We start from the raw sequence: 17,435 nt of genomic DNA on the forward strand, positions 1-17,435 counted from the left end.
GACTTTGGATTGGCGGGCCTTCCTTTAAACGTTTTTTAATAGTACGATACAACCAACCCAAAACTGACCATTTGCTTCTAAAAATCGGTTACAAAAGGAATAAAAACTGTTCCTCAGAACTATAATTTTCTTCCTAATAAAGTTTAAACGGTTAAATAAAGGATGCTCGCTCGACCGCTCGTGGTCATTGCCAAGGAAACGCATCGTTCTGCGTCGGTAAACGCGAATGAATGAAATAACAATTGCATACCATATTCGGCCACTGGCAGGAGACTCGCGATTCGCTAGATAAATTTTATGTTACCGGTCAGTTTGTTGGCAACCTGAGCTTTGGATTAAACGACATACGGGATTTCAAGTGTGTTTTGAAAAACATTTTCTTGAGACAGTTGCAATTCCAAGCCTCATCGCCGATTAATTTTCATGTGTTTAGTTTGTGTTTTTGATCGTGGTGCAATGTCCATGTGCCATACGAAATTCGTAGAGGATTACGTGCCTATCCATCTCTCTCGATAGAAGAGCCTCCTCTCACCATGGACATTTTTTTTTATAAATAAATATTGGACAACATCACATATAATACTCTGATCCTAATGTAAGTAGCTAAAGCACTTGTGTTATGGAAAATCAGAAGTAACGACGGTACCACAAACACCCAGACCCAAGACAACATAAAAAATTAATGAACTTTTTCTACATCGACTCGGCCGGGAATCGAACCCGGGACCTCGGAGTAGTGTACCCATGAAAACCGGTGTACACACTACTCGACCACGGAGGTCGTCAATTTTACAATTTTAGAGGCGATTACTTAATAATCCCATAATCATTTGATACAATACATAATTCAATACGCATAATATAATAAATATCATATAAAAATATTAATGAATATTTTAATCATAAATAATTTTGTGCAAGGAATAAAGTTTCAATGATTATTGCATGTGATCGAGTCAAACTGTTCTCGCCTTACGGTAATTTTAGTACGCTCCGACGGACATCCTACTGACATATTATATGTACTGTTAGGTGATAATCTCTCGTAGCTCATTAACTTTCTTCACTATACTATTGAATTCATTAGCTTCATAAACAGGTTAGATATTACACAAGGTAACAGCATGCGGCATCATATAGAAGTTTTACGTTGTTGGTACTAAGAGATCTTTGAATTTGAATAAGTTGTTTTCTTTTTAATTAAATTGATAGGCGTACGGGCAAATAGGCTACCTGATGGTAAGTGGTCACCACCGCTCATAGACATTGGCGCCGTAAATTGAAACCATTGCTTACATCTCCAATACACAACCAACCCTCGGAACTAAGTAGTCACGTCACTTGTGTCTAAAGTAACACTGGCTCACTCACCCTTCAAACCGGAACGCAGCAATACTAAATATTAGAGGTCGGTAGAATATATGATGAGTGGATGGTACCTATCCAGACGGACTTACACAAAGCTCTACCACCAAATGGTTCCGCTTCGTTGTTGACTTGTTTCGGTTGGATGGTAGGACTTGGTACAGGTAGGCGTATACAGATAGTCACCAGCACTATTATACCGGCAAACAGCAATAGTTTGTTTGCTGTGTTCCAGTTTGAATATAAAGTGGGCCAGTGTAATTACAGGCTGAAGAGACATCATTCCGTATTTCGCGGCACATTGACGATGTATGGATATCATCAGACACTAAAGACACCATATTTTCCAAGTCTGCAATAATGCTCTGTAAATATAGGTACTTAATTTTTTTAAGTAAAAAATAAGTGTGTATTCGTTCCGTAACATGACCTAGTGTAAATATTTTAGCGAATAACAAGAAACTGTCGAGCAACAGAGGTAAATAGGTTACCCTTAATTGATAAACCTCCACACGAGCTTTAGTGTCAGCGTGCCGGAGATGCAACATCGTGTTTTACACGCGAGCTGCGTGTAACAAATTTTAAGTCAAACAAAACATTTTCCGATATATTTCGGTTACAAAATGAGTATTTCAGTGATACGCATGTAACGTACTGATGAGAATTATTTGAAATATTTGCTACCATTTTTCGTATTCTGACAATGTTTATTCGGAGCGTTATTAACATAAACCGATTGTGGTTTGTGTAGCTATTCGATGGTTTAATTTTATATTAACTACTTGATAGTACGAATTGTTTTTCTTAATCGTAAACGTACGTAAATACGTGTATCGTTTAATGTATTCGTGGATATAAAAAACTTGACTGTAACTGGTTTTCTGATTGTCGTAATAAAGTTTGATCGTGTATCGAATTGAAATTGTAATTTTCTTTATTCAAAATGGAAGCGATAAAACAAGGAAAATATAACATTAATATTCGGGGAGATTCGTTGAAAGAAAGAGGTGTTCCTTTCCGAAAACAATATCATAGTATCATAGTTTTAAATGTTAGAAATATAGTTTTAAAAATTTTAATCAAAAACTTACACTCGGGATAATGAGGACTATTATTCCATAATGTCTTTCGGCATAGGTACCTATACAAGTAAGGTATCCGACAATCATTACCTTCATTTGAATGTTTTCTATGTACACCGACTAAACTTGGAATTTATATTATATTGATAATAACGTGCTACCAGATGTGAGGTACTAAATATGCTACAATTTTCAAAGTAAACCCAAACGAAGTCATTAGCGTAATCCACGTAATTTATGCCAATAAACCGGTATTTCCTGTTCATATCTCCTGAAGTTACATTTTCACTTTTATCATTTCCCGGAAATGAAATTGAAAGACAATTTACGCCGACATTTATTCGACTATTTCACTAAAAATGTCTGATAGATGTTTGAAACTAGAATTAACTTTAATAAGTTTCAATACATCACTCAAATATTACCTTTTTTAAGTATAGTATTTTATGTACCTAATATTACGATGATTTATTATGAAAAATAAGTAAATCTTCGTTAAACATTTATTGAATAACAATTGCTCATTGAGTTTTGCCCTAAAACGGTGATCAAAGGTAAGTTAACAATTTTGACTTCAATCGACAGGTCATTGGTTGGTGACAGCTGATGACGCAAAACTTGACCAATGAGCGTTCAGATTGAAGTCAATTTCGTTAATCTTTGACCGACGTTTCAGAAACTAGATATTACCGAATTATATACAGATAAATTTTATAAGTAACTACTGTACATACCATGTCCGAGAGGAAAATTAGCGAAAATGATTTTCCCGTGTCATATATACTTTTTATTATGTAATAAATAACAATATTCTTTGATTTATTAAAAGTTAAAGAATTAATTAATGTAAAAGGCGCAATCTCAACTCAATCTGTTTAAGTTTAAAGATTCTATTTTTGTATTAAAGCTAATTCCTTATTTATTAAACTATTTGTACGTTGTCGTGACTCATGTGATATGAAATTTAAAAAAAGATTTTATTTAATAAAAAACGACTTATCTATTTAAGATACCGTATCTAATGCTATCGCATGTTTTGACGTTTCTTTGAATATTTTAAAGATCTTATGTTTTTTTACAAAATGTCGTCCAACTGTTACCCTTTTCGAAGCGGATCGATACTGTAGAGGTATTCTGTAAGAAGAAACTCGAAACTCACCGAAGGACACGAGCGTGAACTGTCCGAAAGTGATATTGATTATAACAATTATAAAAATTATAAGAAACTCGTATCAAAATGGCGTATCATCATAGGTTAGTTGTCATTAATTTCACGACTGAAATACGAAGTGAATTTTTACAGAATTGTACTGCAGTGATCGATGTTCTTTGCGACCTCGTTGACATAATGGACTATTTTTGTAGTTCTATATCAATTAATTTTAGTATGAATCAAAACAAATAAAGCTTTATTTTTTATGAGCTACCCGCCCTGATTTCGCACGGGTGCGGTTTATTAAAATGTTATGATATAAACATAATTGATACCCTATAGCAGTCAGGAATAATGTAGGTTTTTACCAGTGAAAATAAATTAGAATTCGATTATTAGTTCCGAATCTAAACCTTTACATACAAACAAACAAATCTTACCTCTTTATAGGAGTATATAATGTTAATTAGCTTTTTTTCTCCTTTTTTATAACATGAATAAAATACATTTTTATATCTAAATATATGGTATATATTGTCTGAAATCCAGTAATTTTTTACTCGGCTATACAAAACTGACTTAGACACACAACGTCGTTTGTGTAAAAGTAAAATTGTCGCATTTTGCTTAAGTCCATCTTTTGAAATGAAAAGGCTCTCCCTTTTCATACAGTAATAGTATGATGTGTTTATTAAAACTGACTAGCAAGCTGAAAGTATCATTTAAGTCAAAGATTACGTGAGTAATCATTATCGTGTCAGCTACGAACAAAAATACGTCTAAAGAAATACCATTTGAAAGCCCGTTCACCTAACCTACATACGAGAAACTTGACAGTTCTTGGAATCTGTTCCGTCTTATGATATGAACTTAATTAAAAAATATATCAAGACTGACATCAAATATTTGCCTGCATTTATCTAACTTTTAGACTTGCTGAGATTATGCTAACTTTAGCTATCGAAACTCCTCCAAAACGAACTAACGAACTTCAAATACCAGAATTAGTTGAATATAATTTTTCATTTAGTTAATATGACTCAATATATATTTTATTTAAATTAATTTTAAATTTGGTATAAAAGTTGCATTTCAAACTCTGTATTAAAGACATGGTTAAATTTTATATTATTTATTAGTAGCTGTAGTTCTAGCGCTCCTAAAATAGTGTGAAGGGTGGTTCCCTTAGTGATTATTTTTTTTCTTCTAATGAACATAGGTGACGGGACCATCTTCAAAATATAATCTACGAAAAGATTAAGTTAGACTCAATTTGCGATCGGTAAATAAACACATAAGAAGCCGAATTGGCAGAATCATATGTGTAGTCCGCTAGGAATCAGGTCGCAATTAAAATCATTTTGAATATAATATTTTCTTGGCTATCATTCCGTCGCTAAAAGCGTATTGCGGTAACGAGATCGCATATTACATCGTCGGTATATATATTTTTTATTGTATTTTTATTTCTGAAGTTTATTCTAGTGTAATTTTTAACTGATCTCTATGTACATAGTATAAAACAAAGTCGTTTACCGCTGCCTGTGCGCTTGGATCTTTTAAAATACGCAACGGATTTTATAGCAATTTTCATCAATAAATAGAGTAATTCAAGAGGAACGTTTATACGTATAAAACCTGCTTATTATAAGAGAGAAAAGCCGAGAATTTCGACTTCTTTTTTTCGCAGGAAAAAAACAAGGATTTTTCTGTTTTTTCAATATACTAATCCGGACTAATAAATTATATAATAAACTTCTGAAAAACTCATTCAACCGTTTGCCAGGATCTTCTAAGGGAAATGTTTCGGAAATAAACAAAACCATTAGGGGTACTACTCGTACCTACTAGACGTAACGTTTGTAGGTAGCAATAAAATATCTTCTCCCTGAAAACTTCAGTATTTTGTTTCGTTGTATCTCGTTATGAAGTTGAGTGACCCAGTAAAATTACAGACATTGGTGATAAAATCTTTGCTCAGTATTTGATCGTTATTTAATATCAGAAATCAATCGTTTCCAAATTACTGGATTCAGTGTAACGAACCGCTAATTTCGACGTGTGATCCATCAATGCTACTTCGAATATTGTAAAACGTTTTTTATTTGGGATTTCTTTGAATTATACTTCTCAGACAATTTTAGAGTATGTAAAATCAATGGTTTTTTGAATTTACTAACCGGAAAATATTTTTTTTATAAAAAGATGCATTAAAGCAAAATTCATGTAGTAATTCCAAAAGTTCGTCCGGACAGACCACTGCAAACGCGCTGGGACTTTGTTTTATAATATGTACTTGTTAGAATACATTTGAATGCAAATTCCCTTGAAAATTCCAACGGAACGTTCGTGATGTAATATTTGTTTAAGGAAACTAAAACCGCATTTACGTTTCTATGAAGTATCTTGAAAACTGTCCAAATGCAAATTATCTTATGTGAGCAAAGAGTTTTAATTGTACAAGTATCTGATTGTTCGACTGTGAATTGATTAATTACATTAAATAATCTTACAAAGCTAAAGCACTTCCTTATTATTTATCATTATGTTATTCGGGCCCTTATTTTTCTTTTTCTTTTATTGTCTCGACGAAGGAGTATTGCGGGATCCGGCTTATGTCGTTCTTAAAGATCTTCTAATTTAAAAATTTTAGATGAATTGCTAATTAGCTCTTTTATATTTAACACCATTAATTGGTGTGACGTGATAATATGATGTTAATGAATTTATACTTATGATATTCATTTTCTATCCTTTCTAGCTTCTCCCAGAAAGTCGACGAAGAGGAGGGTGGTGGTGGGGTGGCGTTACATCCACCGGACGGATTTTACTCTCATCAGCACAGCATACACAGCGGACACCATGCTCATCAGTCGGAGCCTGACCGGGGCTATATGGAGGGCAATCGATACGTTACAGCTGTACACCGACCGTTACCTGGTAAGTGTCCTTCCTCCTTTGCATATACGGTACATTTTTCTTGGAAGACTTATGTGACACGCTAGGTTTTGAATGCTTTTAGAATTCTTAAGAAATATCTTCAGAATTAGTTAAAGTATGGAGTCGAAACTGGTCATGGTGCCTTTTCTAGACTTAAGGTTATTAAGTAATCTGAATTACAAGAGACTGATAAAACTTGAACAGTGTTTTCTTTTGCTTCTGAACACGTGATTTAGTACATCAGTTTTAAACCATCTACATCATCGAATCGAAATGTTTTATTATTTCATCAAATTCGGTTCAGAGGATTGGCCGTGAAATACGAACAGACATAGTAATTTTCGCATTTATAATATTAGTATAGAAGTATATATTATCAACAAGCCATTATTAATAATGTAAATAAAAGTAAATAATATAATTTAATGCGAAACGACAAAAATCTATATTTGGACTATCATGATTTATTATCAGATAAAACTGGTTTTATCTGGAATATTTATATAAGCTATGTAACAATTTGATATCATAATGTTTATTGTATAAATAAATAAAATTCATAGTAATGTCAAAGATTTTCTTTGGTATGTTTGAATAATTTAATCGAGTTCATTTGTTGCGGTTGACAGAGAAGTTATTGTTAATATATAGTTACTAGGTACTACGTTGATTAATACGCGTGGTAAGATTACCCCGATGGTATAGTGACTAGTAGAAGAGTACTTCGTCCCGTAAATGATCGTTCCTTATAGTGATTTAAATTGGTTCTTTACACATATTATTAATATCAATCTCTAAGACAAAGTCGAGATGTAGAACTCGTGAATTTTGACCGAATATAACGAGTTCAAACCCGAACAAGTCCCCTGAAGTTTCATATGCTTATTTGTGATTATATAATTCTTCTCGTGCTCGGCGGTGGGAATTGGAAATTTTATTACCATTTATAAATTAGTATATTAGTTATACTACAAAACTACTATAATATTAATGTCAGGATAAAAAATAATTGGATATACCTAACATTTTCTTATACAAAAACAGTGTATGTATTTATTTGAAACGGCCTATTTTTTTAAAATTAAACCTTACATTTTAACAAGTTCGTAGCTGTTCGTATATTTTTTTTTTTATAAAACGACAAGAGCCACGGCTTAAACTCGGTCGCAACTCACAATTGTAACTCTCTAAAACTGCTTCAAAGTAAATTCCTCCAAAATGCCACGAATATCAAATTTAATCCTCGTTTAAGAGCAGGAGAATGTGATGAGGTCGTGTAACAGTTGGGTCACTTTATAACGTTAATTGCGACATGAATATTTATTGTTGAATGTTTTTTTTTTTATATATGTTTTTTTTTAATTCGGTTGTTATGTGTCACGGAAAGATTTTGTAATTTGCACTTGGTGTCATCGTCTCCTCAAAATGTCTAGCCTATTCCAATGGTGGTACGAATAAAGATAAACAAACTTTAGATTTGCGTATTTCTTGCGATTTGCTAATAACTCAGCTATATTGTGCACTACTAAGAGTTTATGATTAATATATATTTATTTATAATACAACACTGTTACACTTAACTACTTATATCCACTATAATTTTACTTCCAAAATTCCGATAACAGTTTCGTCGTTCCAAACTATTTTTTCGCCAATCCAATAGTGAATATCATAGATTAATCAAGCTCTCGACCAATGATTTTGAATTTTTTGTTTGTTTTTTGTTGTTGTTTATTTGGCTTTTCTCCTCTTATGGTTGGAATAGAGTATCCAAGCTGTTACGTGCTACGTATTTTTATATTTGGTTAACAATTTTATAATTAGTAGTATCAACATTAGTTTTTGGTTCTTATTTATAAACGTTGCTTAGCGTGTTTTTAGTTCGACGCTGACTTTTTCTTTCGAATGTCAAATCAATAATGACAGAAAGAGATAAATCTATGTTTATCTAAACAGTCCTTAAGCAACGATTATAAGGCCATTATTTTTTCATATACATCCCGCACAATTTCCTCGTAATGAATTGTAATATTATATAATATTTATAATATGAAGAAATCTTTAAGTAAAATGTTTAAAATATGTTGCTATTATTTTTAAATGTTGTGATTTCGCTTCCATTTTTTTTTAGTTAAATCTCGTCTTGTTTTGGATTGACTACGATCAACGTGAATATTAATCAATAGTTACGAATATCAATATTAACGTCATATAACATACTTTCTTTTGAAAAAAAGGCAAAAACTTGCCATAAATAATAATGCCCGTATAACAAAAAGCGTTAAAAATAACTTATGCAATAGGTATTATATAAAGTTTCAGGTAATTTTTCTTTAATTGCTGTGACAAAAAATGGATCAATATTTAAAACTAGCTGTGCCCGCGACTTTGTGCGCGTTTGAATTTAACAAAAAGTTATTGTTGTAGCCTAAGTTACTTCTTATTACATAAGCTATCTCCCAGTGAGAGTCCCGTCGAAATGTATCAAGCCGTTCCAGAGATTAGCCAAAACAAACACACAGACAGAAAAAAAATGTAAAAAATGTTATTTTGGTATATGTTCAGTGTATACATATATTTATTTTGTAAAACGCGGTTATTTTAATATTACAAAAAGACACTCCAATTTTATATTAATTAATTTTTTTCTGTTTTCAGCACTAAATCACTCCAACTCGTCATGCTCGTCGGCGTCCAACGCGTCGACGGGCGCGGGTCTATGCGCGGGCGCAGCGGAACCTGCGCCGCCGCTGTACATCGCCGCACCGCCAGAGGGCTTCGGGCTGGCTGTTCATACCAACAGGTAAAATGACAAGATAAGACGAAGCTTAAAGTTATAGAAAATGTACATAAGCGTTTGGTTTGACTGTACATACAGTAGTTTAAGGAGCTATTGGATTTTTTAAGATTAATAAATTCCAAGAAAATGCATGTAATCAACAGATAATAACTATGGACAGAGAAATTGTTTTGAAAGGTATATAAAAACGATTTTTTCGTGAAGTGTAAATTTCGTTTCAGCAGAAAATAATTTACATTCGCCAATGTATTTAAAAAAGATTTTTTTTTTTAATTTAAATTGTATTAATTTTTTAAACTAGCGATACGCTAGTGCAATTTTTTTGTATATGAAATCCGAAAAGCATCCAACGATAACTTTTCGTATAAATCCCGTAGGTTTAGCACACATTAATCTTACAAGTCTGTGATTTATGGTAACTTATTAATTGAAAACACATGTTTGGTTCGCCAGTGAGAGTAATTCTTAACTACGGTTAATGTTAGTTAATTGTTTTTGAACATAATTTACAATTAACGCTTGATTTACGATTCCATTTGTGTTATTTATAACTTTTCTCTCGTTTCGTATCCAAATGGCGACGATATTATAACTCATACTGCTGAGCGGGTTGGCGCAATTTTTTTCACAGGAGAATTAAGTCACTGACGATATTTTTGTAAATCTAATTCCATAGACGGGGCACAGACGTTGGAATCATTGGCACGGCAGGAATAACGCAAAAAGATCCTAGTTTGCCACAAAAACGGGGCAAATTGACCCGAGGGTATGTCCCCTAACCTCAGGAATGCGTTTTCAACCTAAAATCCTTAACACACCAAAAAAAAATACTCACCCATATCACTCGTCCTGTCGTTGACGATCACAATTTATAGTCCACCTAATGTATTTGTTATAATTTTATAGTCCATTCGACTCTAATCCATATTAAGCATGATAATAAGGTCTACATTCGAAACTACCACGCCCCTATTCATTTAATATTCTACTAATCCATCGGCATGTTTGAAAATTGACGATTAATGCTTATTCTTCTATACATAACATTTCAGTCTGCGACTTGTATCAGTGGAATATCGAACAGATTACTCATCAACGCAATATCTCACGGTAGTCTCTATTAATACTGAACGTAATCAACTTAATACTTTCGATTTCGCATGTGCGTTATTGATATTGTCTATAGTATTCATAATCTCTTGTTTAATAGATTCGTTATCACAATGAGTATTCGTATATCAATTTCATCAATTTCGAGCTCTTTCATTATCTATTAGGTAAATCGATCTATCACAAATACTACCCTCTTGATCTGGTCTTCTGTTTAGTCTTTCCTACCGCCTTAGTCGGTTACGTCATAGACACGAAATGCAACACTGAAAATCAATCGAATTTTTGTTTTTATTTCTGTAGAAACATTTATTAGTAATAACGATATTTGAACGTATTTCAATAATGTTTTTTTGTATTTTCAGTCGCTATGAAATGTCCCAAGATCTGCTGGACAAACAAGTCGAAATATTGGAAAGGCGATACGGAGGGCTCAGGGCTAGGAGAGCAGCGGTGACTATACAGAGGGCCTTCAGGAGGAGGCAACTTTTGAAAAAGTTCAGCGCGATCACAGCTATGGCGAAGGCCGCCGACTCGAATGCGAGGAGGCTCCAAGATGGCTCCGACCATCTACTAGTTAACGGTGATTAAATATTATTGGTTATATTGCAAAATGTCAAATAATTGTCTCTGCACACTTTGGTAATCTTTATATATTTTAAAGCCGAGGAAAAAAGTTACTGGCTGGTTAGAGAGCGGTTCTAAGGCTGTATCTATAAGAAAGAAAATTAAAACGTAAACATTCGAACTGAACTAATGTATATCAATTGATATTAATAAAAAATTAAAGAGGTGCCATCATTTTGGCGCCAAATATAGATAAGTGAGTTGCAGTTTACAATGAAATGAAATCAAAACAAAACCTGTCATAAGTTTAGATATTCCTAAAAAAACTTTTTAATAAACGCGAAGTTTCGCGGGAGACTCAGTAGTATTACTTAATAATAAAGATGACCAAGTTACCTGACTTCGAGGAGTTTATTTTTCATTCAGTTCGAAATTTATAAACTGAACTCGATAATATCAAATCCCTAATCAATTTTGTGGCTTCCATAATCGATAAAATTTCGAAAAGATAGCAGTGCTCTAACAATTATTTTTCTTAAAAATGTTTTCAGGCAATGACATCTACGCGAACACGCTAATGCAGAAAAGTCCGGGCAGCGCTGAGAAAGTACTCGCGCTATCGAGACCGATGCGTTCCATGTCTTTACGCGAAAGGCATGATATTGACATGAGGTATTAATCAACTTTATATATAAAGTAGAACACTCGTTGAACAGCTGTCTCGGAAAGAGAAATAACATCGTCTTATAATGACAGGACTAAAGATAAACAAACTTTGACGTCATTATATACATAGATTAACAGCCTGTAAATTTCCAAGTTCTCGATGAATCTACGATCCAATGCGTTGGTAGCTTTAAATTTAATTTAATCATGTAAAATGACGATTTAAAAAGGCTTATAAGCCAACTTGAAGAAAGTTTATTTTGATTTTTTAATAATAATATATTATTGAAGAAACGCTTATAATATTTAATATAACAGAAGTACAAGGTAATCATCCCATGGAATATGTAAATCTAAGGTTTGTTTATCTTTACTTCTGCCGTTGGAATATTGTATATATCCTGTGGTGGGTCCTTATATAATGGTGCAAAAAGTGAGTTGTATCTGGTGCACAGCTAATGTCTATGAAGGTCACTAATTGCCATCGATTCAGGTAGTCCAATACAATGATCGGATTTCCATAATTCACCAAAACGCTGAAATTACTAAACAGCTTAAGAGCGCTACTCAAATAGTCTAGTGTTGTTTAAATGATGTTAATACAATGCTGCGCCTGTTTCCAGCAATCACATGCCGCTGGACCCTCAAAGCGAAGTGGAGGCGATGGTCGCCCGCGTGCAGCAGTCGGCGCACCAGATCCACATGATAGCCTCCGAGATACCGCCGCATCATCGCGGCGATGCTGACAGCGGGGTGGGTCCTGTTATGATTAAGAAGGACAGAGAGATTTTTCACATGCATAAATTATAACTATTTGAAACACTAAAACAATAAAAAAGGGAATTGATGTTTTATAGAAATAGTAACATTAATTTTACTATTTAAGCAGAACACGTAAGGAATTCAATGTGTTTTTAATTGAGTTAGGATGCAATACAAGTTTGACCTTGAATTGACATGATATCATTGGTCGAGATCTAAAATAATCTTTCATATTAGCTAAATGTTTTTTTAGTAATATAGGACGAGCAAATGGGCCATATGATGGTAAGTGGTCACCATCGTGCATAGACACTGGCGCCGTAAGAAATATGATCTATTCATTACATAATCAATATGCTACTAACCCTGAATACTAAGATGTTATGTCGCTTGTGCCTGTGAAGTTACACTGGCTCACTTACACGATAATATTGAGTATGTCGTTTGGCGGGTGACTTTGTGATGAGTGGGTGGTACCTACCTAAATGGGTTCGCACGAAGCCCTACCACCAAATTCCGGTGTACTAGGGCGGCGTATGGGCATCGGAGAGGCCCACAAAACCCCCCCTATTTCATGTGATTGTAAGGCGTATAGTTTTTCTAAGAACTTACGGTCTAGTCTCGTCGTATGAACTGGCTATAGGGCTTAGATGTAAAATAGTTTTATTATGAGTCACCTTAAAACATTGCAAACACAAATTATTTGGCTTATATTGTTTATTTTTATTTATTTTTATTTTTATAAACACTTTATTGCACACAAAAGACAAAAGATACAGTGTACATAACATTACAAGAACATATAACAAAAAAGAGAAGCGTGCAAAGGCGGTCTTATTGCTTAAAGCAATCTCTTATTATCGTTAGTAAAAATTATCGTTGTTGTCGTTATGCTTATTATAAATATATATATACATTTTAAGTTATCATTAAATAAATGATATAATTAGATGTACGAGATGTTACTTGTTTATAGTATAATTACTGCAAGGATACATTTATTCAAGACATAATCTAAATATTTGAGCATTTATTTATCGCATACGACCGATATTCCGTACCAAGGGCAATTACAATATTACATCCATTCAAATCTAGTCTTTGATCACCTGTAATAGCAATGATAATAGCTTGCTTGAGTTTTAATTATTTTGATTATAGTGATATGGTGACTTCGCAAACGTACGTAACAATTTTTATCAGTCATTCGCGTGACGATCACGTCAAATAACGTTCTGTGTATTATATTTATTGCAAAATGGACTATAAAACGAAAAAAGTGTTAAAGAAGATCTTAAGGAATAGTAATTTAGTAATTATAAACAGAGTAACGAAAATTCGAATGTGGAGGGGAGGCACGAAGATGAATTACGAAGTGGGTTGTTTTTTTAATTAAAAAAAATATTGTAACAATATAAACACAAATGTTTAGAAATGAAGGTTGTCTGTGTTTTTAAAATAATTTCCCTTTAAAAGTTAAAATAATTTTACAAATTACTAAAACCTTAATATATTTTATTTTTGTATGTCTACGTGTTTGTCTTATGTTTAATCTTCGGGGAAGGGGGGGTAAAAAGTAAGTTTTTAAACACCTGTTGAGTTTATCTAAATATATTTATTTATATATATTTATATATATATAAATCAATAATTATGAATTTTAGAAATCCCACGGAATGACTCATTGACCAGGTAGACAAGATGTCGTTGAAAAATTAGACGGTGAATCAAATCCCAAAAGATTTCTAAATATTTTCGAAAGGACCTTCTCAAAGTTCCAAGGATCTATATTTATCGAGCCGTGTATCGAATTATCACTAGAGTAATAGAAATATTCGCAAAACAAAAACGGCAAAATTTAATTCTCAAGGTCAGGTCTCCTTATAGTCAGGAATTCCAACCAATATCGATAGCAACTTGGAGGTAACTACATAACTTATCAGGAAGTATATTGCTTCAACTTTCTTGTTATAAATTAACAAATATATGTAACCTTGAATTAAGTTTATGTTACCAAACTATAAAATTATTGAAGTAGATAAATAGAAATTAATGATCCTACGAACAGAATAATAATGGCAACACTTATTTTATTATTTTAATATTATTTCCTTATTTATATTTCATTTGAGATAAAGTCATCTCGTTCCGGCTCTGCATTCGCTCATGCTCAGTTATTGTCTTTTGATAAAATGTAATTCATATCTAATTATGCTGAGATAACATTTTGTATATGAAATTGGAACATCCATTTATTTATAGTTATAAATGTTTTTTTTTTTTTTATATATAAAAACATTTATTTAAAAAAAAACTCATTCTTAATATGGCGTGAGGGGTTTATTGGGTTTTGAACCCAGTTTCTCGGGACTTTTAGCCTAATTAGCTAGCCACTAAATCAGGGAGGAAGATATTACTGCATGAGGTTTATAACAATACTTACTATAAAAAATACAGTAAATTTATTTCTCATGTATATCTTTGTTTATATAAATTGAAATTTACAAAGACATACTGTTCGTGCCTTTAGTATATCATTTTTTTTTTAATATCCTGTTGTAGCTTAATTTTGTTTTTGGTTTCCGATCGGAATGATATTCGGTCAAACTTTATGTTTAATATTCATAATGATAACATTACTATTTGATGGTAAAGTTTGTTAAACTCGTCTGGGTACCCACTCATCATTTATCCCACCGCTGATCAGCACTACTTGGTGGTACATTGGGGATGGAAGAAATGGTTAGAATTCCTATCGCCAATGTCTATAGGTGGTGTTAGCTACCAAGGCATACTGCCCATATACCTGCACATTATAAATAAAGATCAATTAGTCATACTTTACAATGTTTCATTTTACTTATTTTCTTTTTAGGTATGCAGCTGTTCAGTGAGCGGCTCCGTGACGAATATATCAACTTCCTCATCCCACAATGAATCTCTACACAACCATCAGTTGTTAAATAATTCAGGTGAATATCTAATTAGGTTGGTTACTAATTTGGTTATGTATTATCATTAAAATTTTAACAAGAAAAGTTTAGATTTTACATATCGATTTTCGAGTCCGTCGGTTTAGTGGAAATTTGTATTAGAAAGGCGAAGATAAACACTAAATAATACGGTTCTTAGTGTGTGTTACGTTTTTGTATGGTTCACATACCTGAGCTATAATATTCAGAAAAATCAGAGTTTTTTTTTGTGATTACTGAACTGTTTTAATGATTATTATTTCCAGGTCCCATATACGGTAACCTGCTTTCGTCAGGCGGTAAGCCGCTGTCATCACCCACCGCTCGTCAGCAGCAGCAGCTCGCCGCGATACAAGCAGCCAACGCGAGACGGCATCCACCTGAAGTACCAAAGAGGACCAGCAGCATAACACTCAAGTATGTACTCTATGGTCTGAAATAAGGTTCAAAAAAAGCTCGCAAATTAAAAAAAAATTAAGACCAATTTAAAATATTAGTTGTATAAAATAGGCACAACAATTAAGATAAATATTTGATGTCGTTAAAAGTAGTTTGACAGTCTGTGACAGTTTATTTCCAAGATGAAATTACGTCCATTGGAAATAGTGTCAGGAATAATTTACTTTTACTAATACAGCTGATGTTATGATGGATGAAGGAGGATAAAGTTATTTACGGCTATTACTGTACTTTATCTAATTGTGTCTGACCGTGTCATAATGTCCCCCCCCCCCCCCCCCCCAGCGCGGAGAGCCCGGTGTCGCTGCGGCGCGCGGAGTGCGTGGGCGCGGTGGTGCGCGGCGGCTCCATGTCGTCCGTGCAGTCGTCGTCGTCCTCCTCCTCGCAGGAGCACCGCCACCACTACCACCAGCCCTACCAGCCGAGGGCGCCGGTGAGTGTCACTTGTAATACTATTGCTGTACCTGGGTTACTTTATGAGCGTATTATATTTAACCGCAAAATTTTGATTAAATTTAGTATGAAGGGCACATTGTATGCCTCATACCTGACGACCAATCCTGAGCGAGAAACGCGAGCGGAGTCGCCGGAATGAACGATTATTATATCATTTCGATAAAAAAATATGTCCATTGTTAAGTTAAATATTTGAATCGTATGTAGTAGAAACAGGAAACTATATTTATGTTAATTTATTTTTTGATTCAACGAGCGTACAATATTTAATCAGATTAGTAGGACAGACAACAACACATACATTTTAAATATGCAATAATTTGGTCTTTGTCGTTATCAGGAGCCTCATATCCACATCCAAGAGCAGCAGTTCCAGCAACACGCGCGCACGGCGTCGGGCACGCTGTACGAGGGGGAACGGTACGCGGTGTGGAAGAGGCAGGAGGCCCCGCCCTACTACGAGGCTCCTCCCCCCGCCACCTGCTGCCGACCGCAGCACGACCACCACCCGCATACGCACCAACAGCCTCTTAAAGTAAGAACTTCTTAATCTTTATTGAAAATGATATATCCAACTTGATCTGCTGCGATTTTTGAAGCATTTTATATTCGTGGTGTGTCAGTGGATTGCGATCGACAATTTCCGAAGCGCTGCTATGAGTGAATACTAACATGAAGAATCTAATTGTTTTCAGGTATCAGAAACAGTCCGTAAACGTCAATATCGAGTCGGATTGAACTTGTTCAATAAGAAACCGGAGCGCGGTATAGCTTACCTGATCTCCCGCGGGTTCCTCGAGAACTCTCCCCGAGGAGTCGCCAGGTTCCTCATCACGAGGAAGGGTCTCAGCAAGCAGATGATTGGGGAGTACTTGGGAAATTTGCAGAGTCAGTTCAACATGGCTGTTTTAGAGTGAGTCGATATTATATACTTTTGGGCATCAATTATGCTTTGAAAAAGGATACCTAATCCTTAATATATATATATGACTAATAATTCTACTCACATTCACTTACTTTTTAAAGATAATTATCAAGATCTATTTACGTAGAACATAAATGGCTTAAATGGTCAAGTTAAATTATCTCGTATCAGTACCCAC

General features: G+C 33.9%; 1 protein-coding gene across 6 annotated transcripts in view; it reads left to right on the forward strand.

Annotated features, from left to right (window-relative positions):
• Siz (schizo) overlaps positions 1–17,435 on the forward strand; it is a 163,505-nt gene that overhangs the window by 136,985 nt on the left and 9,085 nt on the right. For 5 of the 6 annotated variants that reach the window (XM_026630064.2, XM_026630106.2, XM_026630047.2 and 2 more), the window contains 11 exons: positions 6,362–6,540; positions 9,199–9,343; positions 10,017–10,106; positions 10,816–11,033; positions 11,569–11,689; positions 12,307–12,436; positions 15,321–15,417; positions 15,684–15,834; positions 16,162–16,309; positions 16,673–16,867; positions 17,028–17,245. In XM_026630064.2, coding sequence (XP_026485849.1) covers positions 6,362–6,540; positions 9,199–9,343; positions 10,017–10,106; positions 10,816–11,033; positions 11,569–11,689; positions 12,307–12,436; positions 15,321–15,417; positions 15,684–15,834; positions 16,162–16,309; positions 16,673–16,867; positions 17,028–17,245 — 1,692 coding nt within the window. The remainder of the gene's footprint in view (positions 1–6,361; positions 6,541–9,198; positions 9,344–10,016; positions 10,107–10,815; positions 11,034–11,568; positions 11,690–12,306; positions 12,437–15,320; positions 15,418–15,683; positions 15,835–16,161; positions 16,310–16,672; positions 16,868–17,027; positions 17,246–17,435) is intronic. The other variant, XM_026630056.2, reaches the window with a different exon arrangement.

This window comes from Vanessa tameamea, chromosome 26 (assembly GCF_037043105.1).
Source record: "Vanessa tameamea isolate UH-Manoa-2023 chromosome 26, ilVanTame1 primary haplotype, whole genome shotgun sequence".
NCBI classification, from domain to species: Eukaryota; Metazoa; Arthropoda; class Insecta; order Lepidoptera; family Nymphalidae; genus Vanessa; species Vanessa tameamea.